We start from the raw sequence: 12,600 nt of genomic DNA on the forward strand, positions 1-12,600 counted from the left end.
TTTCACTGGCCTTTCTAGAAAAGAAAATTGCTTAACCCCCATCCTACCTTGCCATACAGATATGGGAAAGCACAGGAAACTAAGTGATGATGCTTAATTATATCTGTAGGTACAGCTTGGTGTTCTTAAAAGCAAATGAATGCTCAACTCACTAAGATTACAACCTTGGTAAGACTGGTTTCTAAGGTACGATAAGTAGAGAATTAAAGGATAGCAGGCAGTGTTGCTATGGATAAATACTAAACCATGAAATGATTATCGTGTGAAGAGTAACAAGCAATAAGAAAATACTGGATAAGGAAATTAACAAGGAAAGAATATCTATGAAAAGACATTTATATATGTAAAAATGCACTATTTGCCATTCATTCAGATGAAACTGAAGCTGAAAACACTGAATAAAATAGGGAGAATTACTAAGACCAGGTAGTAGTGATGGAAAGGTTGGGTACGTCATTTATTCCAGTATTAGAAGTATAAATCTGATTATCTTTCATCTAATTAATGGTCATGTATACATATTAAACCCTGATGTGGACCAAAGTCTTGGATATAATTTGACCAGTGATTCTGAGAGTGTGGTCCCCAGACCATTAGTATCTCCTGAAATTTTGTGAGAAATAAAAATTCTTATTTGCCGGGGATGTAGCTCAGCAGCACTGTGCCTGCCTCGCAAGCACAAGGTCCTGAGTTCAATCCCCGGTACCAAAAAAAAATTCTTATCTACCCAAACCTACTAAATCAAGAAACTGGTAGTGGGTCATTCATAGCAGTCTCTGTTTTTCACAAATTCTCCATGTGATTCTAATGCACAGTAAAGTCTGAGAACTACTGTTCTATATAGTACCACTATAGATTCATATGGGAAAGAAATAAACTGATTTTAGTCACATATTTAAGAATTTTCAATTTGGTTATTTAAAGCAGTGATTCACAACATGAGTAATTTTTGCACTCTAGGGGCACATTTGACAATCTCTGGAGAAATTTTTAATTGTTAAAACTGTCACGGGCTGCTACTGACATCTAGTGGATGAAGGCCAAGAATAATTGAAAATACATAAAATTATCAGCTAGGTGATATTGATGTTTATATACACCTATGCTATGCCACATTACATTCATATGTAACCGTCACATTAATTTCATGTTTTTAACAACAATACATTGTACAAGCACCCAATGATAAATGTAAACGTATTGTATACCTAAAATGTACCAATAAAAGAATTTAAGCAAAAAAAACACAACAATACATTGTAGACAGGAGTCTGAAAAATGGATGCATTGCTAAAATTTAATAAATCAGGCTTATACTGGGCACCTCACCTTTAACAAATCAGCTGAGCGCTTATTTCATCCTTTAGAAAAGGAAAATAATAGTAATATGCAGTTCTTAGAATGGTGAGTTGCAAGTGAGTTAAAGTAATATTATTTTTAAAGCACCATGTAGATCTGAGGCCAGGAGGTTGTGTGTGTGTGTGTGTGTGTGTGTGCGCGCGCGCACACACACATGTTTTTTGTTTATTTGTTTGTTTTTGAACTGGGAATCAAACTCAACCTCATGCTTGCCAGGCAGCTGCTATACGGCTGAGCTAAATCCCCAGCCCTAGAAGATAATTTTTATTTTTAATGTTGCTTAAGGAAAAAAATACATATCACTTAAACCGTATAATTTTGGTACTTTCATTATTAACTTTGTGAAATTTTTTCATAAATCCATGAAATCTTTTCACATCTTGCTGATGTATCACCGACCATCTTATAGAGTGGGAGATAAGTTATACCGCTGATGGTGAACCCTTCAGAACTTTCAGTGATGCAAACAGCTCACTGCAGCCCATGAGCCATAGGTTCACCACCACTGGGTTATATTGTAAATTATATAAACATTTCTCACATTTCTCTTTTTTTCTGCCACATAAATACACTGGACCTTTCTACTCTTTAATTTGAAACAAGGAAGATACTTAAATCATTTTTCACACTTGCAGGTGTTGTTATAATTGACGATCACCCTGAAGTAACAGTAGTTGAAGACCCCCAGTCAAATTTGAATGATGATGGTTTTACCGAAGTGGTATCTAAAAAACAACAAAAACGTTTACAGGATGAGGAACGTCGAAAGAAGGAAGAACAAGTCATACAGGTTTAAAGCTTGTTTCAGTTTGTCACAAGTTAAGAATGTTGTCCAGAATATGTTAGCAAATGCTCAAGGTTTCCATCTACTAGCAAAATCAAGTCTATTTAATTATTCAAGTCCTGAAAATGATTTCGTGTTCAGACATTTCAGCTATTTTTACCAGAACTTAGGTAAATTTAAATTTGCCATAGAGAGGACCATCTTTACTTTAATTCAGCATTACACTTATGTGTTAGTGCTGGTCATGTTATTTGCCCCATGAAGAGTTGAGTTAATTTAAATTACAGAGGACCCTTAAGTTACGACCAGCCTGACATATGAACATCTTGGGTTATGACCAGAATTTTAACTTATGAACAAAGTCTTGAGTTACAACCTGAATACTGGCTGCTTGTGCTCCCAAGTGGTCTCAGATACAGATTTAACTCTTAAAGAGTTCTGGAAGGAGCATTACAACATCCTTTCCTGTGTGGGTTGTTCTTGTTGTTGTTCTTGTTGTTGTTGTTTTGGTACCGGGGATCGAATTTGGGTCCGTGTGCTTGCAAGGCAGGTGGCAGAACCACTGAGCTAAACCCCCAGCCCCTGTGTGGGATTAATTGAGAAATCCTGGGCCAGTGTCTCTCTAAGGACACTGAGATTGACCGGAAGAAAGTGTGGCCTAAAATTATACAGGAGAGAGGCTTTGAAGGCTGTGTAGAGGAGCCTGAGCCTTCAGTTGAGCAGCTTGAGTTCCAACTGCCCTAGCAAATTGAGTTCGAAAGTCAAGGGTCTGCTGTATGTTGAAAGATTCGTGTGTTGGCGCACACTTGTAATCCCAATATTTGGGAGGCTGAGACAGGAGGATCGCAGTGAGTTTGAGACTAGCCTGGGCTTCATAGTAAGTTCAAGTCCAGCCTGAACTATAGTACATAATGTCTGTCTTTTATTGGGTTTTAGTTTATGGTGACTTTGATGCTGTTGCTTATGAATACAAATTTAGATAAGTAAAAGGAATTAGGTAGTTCTGTTAGATATTGCATGCATAAACTATTGCTTTTAGCTATATTATTGACAAAAATGATTTCCACCAATTTAAGGTTTGGAACAAAAAGAATACAAATGAGAAAGGAAGAAGTCAGACTTCTAAGCTTCCTCCAAGATTTGCCAAAAAACAAGCTACAGGGACCCAGCAAGCCCAAGCTCCAGTCTCAGCTCTAGTTTCAGCTCCAGTTCCATCCTCGACCTCAGCTCTGGTTCTAGCATCGCCTGGAACTCCAGTTCCAGCGTCAACTGCAACTGTAGTTGTAACATCACCCGCAGTATTAGTCTCAGCCCCGACCCAAGCTCCAGTACTGCCTGCATCCTCAGTGCCAGGTCCAGCTTCACCTTCAGCCCCAGTTCCATCCTCCACCTCAGCTCCAACCACAGCCTCTTCCTCAGCTTCAGCCTCAACCCCAGCTCCAACCCCTATCCTTGCCTCAGCTTCAACCCCAGTGTCTGTCCCCATTCTTGCCCCAGCGTCAATTCCTATCCTTGCTTCAGCCTTAGCACCAGCCTCAGCTCCACCTCCAGCCACGGCAGTCGCAGCCCCTGCTGCCTCAGCTTCAGTTTCAGCAGCCTCAGTCTCACTTGCGTCAGCCTCAGCTTCAGCCCCAACCCCAACCCCAGCCTCAGCCCCCACTGTGCCGGCCCAAACTCAGGCACAGACCCACAAACCAGTTCAGAGTCCCCTCCAGACTTCACAGGCTTCAAAACAGCCACCACCTTCAATTAGGCTACCTTCGGCGCAGACGCCTAATGGCACAGATTATGTAGCCACAGGAAAATCCATCCAGACTCCACAGTCACATGGCAGTCTGACAGCTGAATTATGGGATAACAAGGTGGCCCCACCAGCTGTGCTGAATGACATCTCTAAGAAATGTAAGTTGTGCAGCAGAGTTTTTTCTTGCCATCTGTCCTTTTTTTTTTACAAGTAGTTATAAAAGTAATTCTTTCTTAGCTTCCTTAAAATACTCATTTCTTAAGTAAGCATGTTTAACAACTATGTTGTGTTTTATGGACACAAGCTTGTTGATAAGCTAATGTAACTGGGGGAGGGTCTTATCTTTATTTTGACATTTAAGATTCTGTATGAATATGAAAAGTCATTGTTCTATTGTTATTGCAGGAAAGGGTTAAATGGACAGAATATTAGCTTCTAAATATTGAGGCTCATATTTTTCTATGGCTTCTTTTCAGTAGGTCCCATTAGTCCACCTCAGCCACCTTCAGTCAGTGCATGGAATAAACCCTTAACTTCGTTTGGATCGGCTACTTCATCAGAGGTAGGAATGAGACTTATGGCAGTGCTTAGGGCTAATATGAGAGGTTTGCTTTGGGGCTTTTTTTGGTGGGGTTTTTTTTTGGTACCAGGGATCGAACTGGAGTCCTTGCGCTTGCAGGGCAGGCAGTGGAACCACTGAGCTAAAACCCTGGCCCTGGTTTAGTTTTTAACAATTCCTCAAAATTTAACATGACTCAGAATCACCTGGAGGGCTATTAATACAGATTTCTAAGGTTCTTATTCATTGCTTTGGGTTGAGACCTGAGTATGTTTCTGAATTCCCTAATGATGCTGAACCTACTAAACCTCTACATTTATAAGCCATTCTCACATTTAGACCCTAAGGTTAAAACATGTCTTTTAGCCTTTTTCCCCTCACATGCTATTCCAATTTTCTTACATAACAGGTCTGGAATAAGCCTTACTTGTTTTAATATCACAGTTCTTCAGAAAACTCTTTGTACAACCATTCAGTATTTAAAAGTGTTTAATCATTGGTCTGCCCATTGGCATTGGCATTATGGTCAATCATAAGACCATTTATTATACACAAAATTTCATGCTGATATGAAGGACAGTATAGAAAGTTTGTTTTGTATCTTTGTTTCTTAGCTGCCAGGTTTATGAGATAAGGGTGTTTACATATGGAACATAGATATTTTGGTGTTATTTCTGTTTTCTCTCACACTTCTATTTATAGTGTTTTCTGGATAGAAAGTGATTTTTGTGTATGTGAATGTTTTTTCTCCCACCATGATGCAATTTTAAGTTAGCAAAATTAAAATGTTTCACAAGGTGAGACGAATTCCCTGATGGGACTTTTTTCTTGGATCACTCTAGTGAAACAGAGTTATTGTTATTGCTATTATTCCTTGTTTTATATATATTTCAGTAACATTTTTTTAAAGATATAGTCTTAAAATTAACATTCTTAGGGCTGGGGATTTAGCTCAGTGGTTCCGCCACCTGCCTCGCAAGCACAAGGTCCTGAGTTTGATCCCCACTACCAAAAACAAAATTAAAATTAACATTCTTAAATAGTCATTAACTGTCAGCCTAATTCATCTGTGTATGAGTTCTTAGTTATTTTGTACATAATTATTTTCAGTCACTAATTACTGAACTTTGCTCTTTTAATACTAACTGTACATTTATAATTAACTGACAGTAAAATTTCAGCATTGACCAAAGCAAATATTTTTATTCTAATTTATATCAAATATATTTGCCTATATTTGAAAGTGAATATAAAATGACATTGTTACACTGAAATGCATTTACCATAGACAGTGTAATTAACCACACTAAATTTGGGAATTCTAAAGATGATATGAATTAGTAATTCCTTTTTATTTTTATTTTTTGTTTTGTTGTGTTTTGTTTGTCTGTTTGTTTAGTACCGGAGATTGAACTTGGGACCTTGCACTTGCAAGGCAGGCACGGCATCACTGAGCTAAATTCCCTGCCCAGTAATTCCTTTTTAGATCAAAGTTGTGGCTGAACTTTGTCCCTGGTTTTGTTTTTCGGTTCTTTTCCATCAAAGAACTAAGTTACTGTACTAAAGCTTCATCCCACCTGGGCTCCTGCATGTCCATCTTCTACCAGTAGCTGCTGTGCTCCAGTTTCATTGGCCATTCTTCTTCTTGACCTTTACACTAAGTACAATATTTGATTTTCCTGAAAGTTTCCACTGATCTTGTCTTTCAGATTCAGTATGTTCTCAAAAATTTTCTGTTTTCCTCAGTAGCTAATCCTTTAACTCTATTTTAGGGTTTTTGTAAACCCCTTATTTGACTTCTCAGCTCTGTTCTGTTCTTTTCATTTTTCTTCCCACCCCTCCTGCTCCCCTTCTCCCTCCCTCTCTCTTTCTAGAATACAGGTTAGATTGCCTAGCACAAAGAATGTGCTCAGTAAATTCACTGTGTAATTGCTAAATTGACTCCTTGGATATGTATTCTACTCTACCATTCACCAAATACTTTAATGTATATTTTTTTCTATTTATTTTCAAAGCAAATACTGGTTTCTTTTCACTAGCATTTATTGTTTTAGAGTGTCTTTGTTTGCTTTTACATTTGTTTTATATAACAAAACAACTTAAGGCTGTGATTTGCCTATAATCACATTTGTAAAAGCCAGGATTTTGAAAATGTTAAGCTTAAGTATTGTCTAGTTTTCACTTTATCAGTTCAAGAGTGGTTAAAGGAAAGTTCCCCTAAAATGTAATCAGTGTCAGTTAATCTCAATTAATATATCAATTTCTTTAAATCTTCTTTTAAAAATGGTGACCTGAAAGTAGAAGAGGGACTATTAGGGCCTGGGGAAGGGTTCAAGGCAAGGGAGAGAGGGAAGGAAAGGATAGAAGGAAGGTGAACATGATCAATGTTTGGTATATACATGTATGGAAATGTCATTAATATGAAACCCATTAATTTGTACAATTAATCCGTATTAATAAAAATGTCTTTAAAAGCTTTTAATTTATCCTTCCAGAAGAGTCCACTATAATTTGCAATAAGATGATTAAATAAAATGTTATAAACTAATAAATGAAACTAAAATAATATCTAAATTTACTCAAAACAATTACTCTAACCTTTCTACTACAGAAAAATCGCATTTTTTTTTTGGTACCGGGGCTCGAACTCGGGTCCTTGCGCTTGGGCAGCAGGCGGCGAAACCACTGAGCTAAATCCCTAGCCCCCAACATTTTTTTTTTGTATTATAGCTTACTCTAAAAAAATGAAATCTGTAGCAGTGATCTCTAGTAGTTTGTAGATTGTATATTTGTGACATATCCATTTTTTTTTACCATCTTTTAAAATTTCCCCTCAAATATTCTTTTTTTAGTATTTCACTAGTAACATGATATAATTATTTTAGAAACAACTAAGCCTTGTGTTTGTCAAATATAAATCATTCTGTGAAATGTGCACTCTGTTTACTTTGACAGCAAGTTTTAAAATTTCATTTTATTTTGTTTTAACCAGGGAACAAAAAATGGTCAAGAGAGTGGTGTTGAAATTGGTATTGACACCATTCAGTTTGGTGCTCCAGCTTCAAATGGGAATGAAAATGAAGTTGTTCCTGTGCTTTCAGAAAAATCTGACAAAATATCTGAACCTAAAGAACAACGGCAGAAACAACCACGAGCAGGACCTATCAAAGCCCAGAAGGTACATAGTATGATTCATAATTCAGGCATAATTTTTGGAAAGCCGCTAACACTTAAGAGGTGCAAATCATTTTTAAAATGATTTAAATTATTAGATAATGTCTTTCATTGTGATGCATTTTGTCATAAACATTGACTTTAGCTTCCAGATTTGAGTCCAGTAGAAAACAAAGAACATAAACCTGGTCCCATTGGAAAGGAACGTTCATTAAAAAATAGAAAAGTAAAAGATGCCCAACAGGTGGAGCCAGAAGGACAAGAGAAGCCAGCCCCTGCTCCTGTCAGAAGCACTGATTCTGTCACAGCAAAGGAAACCAAAGCAGTTTCGGAAATGTCTGCAGAAATAGGAACAATGATCTCCGTGTCTTCTGCAGAATATGCCTCTGATGCAAAGGTACGCATGCACTGATAGTTAGTTCACAGACCTTGTCTTCAGTGAATGAGAAAATGGCAACGGTGGTTTGGGGTTTTTTTCCCCTGTGAGGTACATTTTTCATCAGTCTGAGTTACTCTACAGAGAAGACTTTATTTCATGGTGCCCTCATGTGATGTAAAGAAATTCTTTACAGTAATTTTTGTTTTGGGGGTTTTTGTTTTTTTTTTTAAATTTACTCTTAATTCTGGACAGGCATACAGTGAAAACCATGTTCACAAACTCAGAATTCAGAATATTTTTCTTTGGATTTGTCATACTATGCTACTTTTATTTTGCTAGTAGAGTTGTAGTGGTGCTTTATCTTGCCTACTGGTGAGATTCTGACTTTAAGAAATAGGGCAAACTTTTAGCCAATATAGCCAGTTTCCTTTCATGGTTGACCCAGGTCACTGTTTTCTTGGTAGAGCACTAGAGGATGTTGACTTGCATTTAGGGGCCGCACTGAATGAAAGATACCTTTAAAACTACCATCAGCCCTCTGTATCTGGGCTAAGCATCTATGGCTTCACCCACTGAGAATCAAAAATCATTGCATCTATACTGTACATGCTTGGCTGTTTTTCTTAGTATTTCCTTCACAATACAGTTTAACAACTATTTACATAGCATTTACATTGTATTAAATATTCTAAGTAATCTAGAGACAATTTAAAAGTATGCTGGAGGAAGCACATATGTTTTATGCAAACACTATGCCATTTCATGTACTAAACTTGAGCAGCCTTAGATTTTGGTCTGTAAGGAGTCCCATAACCAGTCCCCTGCAGATACCAAGAAGACAATTACAGTCATTAAGGCAAGTTATGTTGAATGATTGTGGTAACCGCATATCTATATCTGCTATCTTGTGTTCACTCCAGGTCATGCAGTATATTCACTGTATAGAAGAAAGGTGGATGTAATCTTTTCTTTTCTTTTCTTTTCTTTGGGGGTTGGGGAATTGAGATGGGATCTCACTGTGCAGTTCCAGCTGTCCTTGAACTTACTATGTAGCCCAGGCTGGCTTCAAACTCAGGACAATCCACCTACCTCAGCCTCCCTAGTGCTGAGATATAGCTGTGCACCACCATCCCTGGCTTAATCTTTTATATTATTTGAATATTGTTTTCTGTTTTTAATTGCCATACAATTGAACTGACATAAGTGAAAACACAAGTGAGCCATCTCTTCTGTTTAAAGAAGAGATTGATAACAGTAAACAATGAGTATATCCTAAAATCTTAATTTATTTTAACAGCTGATATTTGCTTATCTACATCTTTTTAAGGAGAAAACATCAGTAATTGATAGTAAACTACACTGAGTGTGGGAAACACATTAAAAAACTTAATAATCCAAAAAAACATTTGGTACTATTGACTGCTCTCAGTACTGTGCGGTGTGTTTTTAAATATGTAAAATAACTCAGTAGCAGTTGAAATGTTATCATTTTAATGGGGGTGGGTCCATGTTATATTATCCTACGTGACTGTATGATTTAAGCAGTATGAGTCTAAGGTCTCCCTTCTCCTGCTTTCTTCCAGGACAACTTTACAACTATTAGGCCATCCTTAGAACGTGATTCATTAATTCACTTTAAACTTTTTTCCCTGTTATTCTTCCACAGGAGTCTGTAACAGACTATACTACACCTTCTTCTTCTCTCCCTAACACTGTGGCTACTAATAATGCAAAGATGGAGGATGCTTTGGTTAATAATGTAAGTAATCAATCTGAGGTTTGGCGAATTTGGAAAGGAACCTGACTGTTGTTCTCTAGTACATCACCTTTCATTCTCACTGTAGTGACCAACATTCAAATCTTACCAGTGAAAGAGCTGATAGCACACTTGTTTTAGGAGCACTGTGGTACATTATAATTAGCAAAAATAGTCATAGCTAGCTATTTTACTTTTCTCTGACAGTCATGTTTTCCATTTAAGATAAAGGCTTGCGGTGCCTAGGCTTGATGTCATGAATACTAATGCTCAATCTTGTTTTAGTAAGAATTTTGTGTCCTTAGCGCTCACATTCTACAAATTCACCATTTTATTTGGTGACTGTAACAAATGATACCTTTTATAATGCAGTGAAACCTTGCTCGTTTAAGACAATGAGAATCAAAGGACAACTATAGTGCTTCCAAGGAATCAAGTATTTTTTTTTAATTAAAAAAATATATAGCTGGCATAGTGTTACACACCTGTAATCTCAGCATAGTCAGGAGGCTGAACCAGGAGGATCACAAGTTTGAGGCCAGCCTGGCCAACTTAAACCTTGAGTAAAAATTTAAAATTCTAAAGAAAAAAATTGGCCAGGGATATGACTCCTGCTCCTAGGTTCCACCCCCGTCGTGGCAGGTGTATGTGCGCAGTACGCATGTGCTCTATCGCACGAATTTTTGTGTGAAGATTAAGCTACACAGCTATTATATATATGTGTGAAATACTTTAGTTCCTAAATGCTGTAGCATTAGGTGATGTTGTCATGCTGTGAATAAGCCCTTGTTTCCCAGAGAAACCACGTTATAATTAAAGATTGTGTTAAAAGTTAGTAATACATCATTTTGCCTGCCTCACTGACAGACAAAAATTGTACATTTAAAAATGTTAGGTGAGCCGGGGATTTAGCTCAGTGGTTCTAGTGCCTGCCTTGCAAGCGCAAGGTCCTGAGTTCAATTCCCGGTACTGTCCTGTTCCCCACCCCACCCCCCCCGCCAAAAAAAAAATTTAGGTAACTTGCTGGGGTCATATGTTATATTTTACAAGATCATTTTAGAAGTTATTTGTGTGTCCTTTGAGAGGCAGGTGTGGTAGAAATTTGATCACTTGCTGTCATTAAATATAGCTCTCTATAATCAAGGACTGTGAAACTAAAATGTTGGTAATTTTTCTTTTTTTTTTAAAACCACATGTAATACAAATCCAGCCAAACAATAGTGCAAAAATTTACAAAGCAACAGTCTCTTGGGCTAATGCTGTACAGGCTATATAGAAATAGCCACGATGAAATGTAGGCATGGTGAATACCTTTTGATAATTCTTTTTTTTTTTTTTTGGTACCGGGGATCGAACTCGGGTCCTCAGCTTGCGAGGCAGGCACCAGAACCACTGAGCTAAATCCCCTGCCCTATTGATAATTCTTTTCAAAAATATTTTTTAGGGCCGGGGATTTAGCTCAGTTGGTTTTGCCACCTGCTGCGCAAGTGCAAAAACCCGAGTTCGATCCCCAGTACCAAAAAAAACCAAGAATATTTTTTGCTGATAAATATTTGTTCAAAGGGCTATAACTATTATTTGAGTATAAAATCCTTGATTTTCATATTATATTTCCCCCTCTATTGTCTGTTCCCTCTAGTATCCCGTATTTGCAATTTTAGAAAGGTGAGCTGCCCTGGGAGTCACTTAATCCAGCTTTTGTAGTTCAGTTGAAAGGGAATAGAGAGGATTGGATTGTATATTTTCTCTTGGTAATAAGAGATCTGCAAGGTCTGATTAATATAATTTGCTCAGTTTTCAGATGTTTTAAAAACTTCATGTGCTAAATCCTTCCCCTATACCAACTTTCTGAGATTAGTTTAAATATTTTTGCAAATTTCCCAAGTAATGGAAACCTTGAAGAGAAGCTTCCTTTCTGTTTGAATTCTGGTATCTGTTGTCAAATATTGAACCAGTGAAGTCTCAAAGATTAATTATACATTAATCATGGTATCTTTTCTCATTAAAAAAATAAGATATTTCTATGACTACTTTTTCAAAAATGTATGTAGTACTTTCTGCCAATCTATCCACTGAAAATACTTGAGTCCTTAAAATATTGTCATTGAAGATATTCAGATGAAGCCAGGCATGGTGGCACATACCTGTAATCCCAGCACTCAGGAGGCTGAGGCAAGTGGATCACTGTGAGTTCGAAGTTAGCTTGGGCCACATAGTGAATTTAAGGCCAGCCTGAACTACAAAGTGAGACCATGTCTCAAAAAAACCCACACATTTTAGAGGAGCATTTTAATGGTTTCTGTGATCTTTAAGACTAGTTAGTATAGCAGCTTATACATTGGTTAACTCCTGGAGTGTCCTGTGTAAGTGAATAGTCTACATTTGATTGATTATTAGTCTGTATCCTGTGTATATTTAACAACAAAATGCCAGCTTGGGTCGAGGAGTATTACAAATGTTCATCAGTTTGGATTGACTTAACAGTGCTGCTTTCTTGTGCCAAGTATGGTAGTGGTTTTGAGCTTAATGTGTTAAAAACAAATGTCCTACATAGGAAAATTTTCAGGACCTTTTGAAATGTGCTTTTTGTTTTCATGAATCTGTTTGGGGCTTCCATTTTATGCATAGGTCTTTTGTCCTATTGAAGAATTATATTTGAGGCTTATTTCTTTTTATTAAGGCTTACTGTGGCTGTTTTTTTCTTACTCAGTTAACTGTTGCTTAAAATCATTAAATATTTTGAATGTCAGAAGAATCACCATTAAGTAGTCCATGCTATAACAGATCTCAATTAGATAGTTCATAATATCACAGTGAATATCTGAAAACCTCTAAGCAACCTACC

General features: G+C 37.1%; 1 protein-coding gene across 13 annotated transcripts in view; it reads left to right on the plus strand.

The window, feature by feature from the left end:
* Positions 1-12,600, plus strand: part of Prrc2c (proline rich coiled-coil 2C) — an 84,953-nt gene that overhangs the window by 52,791 nt on the left and 19,562 nt on the right. For 12 of the 13 annotated variants that reach the window (XM_021265443.2, XM_021265437.2, XM_021265445.2 and 9 more), the window contains exons 18-23: positions 1,995-2,149; positions 3,220-4,045; positions 4,364-4,449; positions 7,439-7,624; positions 7,766-8,017; positions 9,666-9,758. In XM_021265443.2, coding sequence (XP_021121102.1) covers positions 1,995-2,149; positions 3,220-4,045; positions 4,364-4,449; positions 7,439-7,624; positions 7,766-8,017; positions 9,666-9,758 — 1,598 coding nt within the window. The remainder of the gene's footprint in view (positions 1-1,994; positions 2,150-3,219; positions 4,046-4,363; positions 4,450-7,438; positions 7,625-7,765; positions 8,018-9,665; positions 9,759-12,600) is intronic. The other variant, XM_021265438.2, reaches the window with a different exon arrangement.

The sequence above is a fragment of the Heterocephalus glaber genome, unplaced genomic scaffold, assembly GCF_053883595.1.
Source record: "Heterocephalus glaber isolate CG9 unplaced genomic scaffold, H.glaber_assembly_v1.0 deba00001600, whole genome shotgun sequence".
Classification (NCBI taxonomy): domain Eukaryota; kingdom Metazoa; phylum Chordata; class Mammalia; order Rodentia; family Bathyergidae; genus Heterocephalus; species Heterocephalus glaber.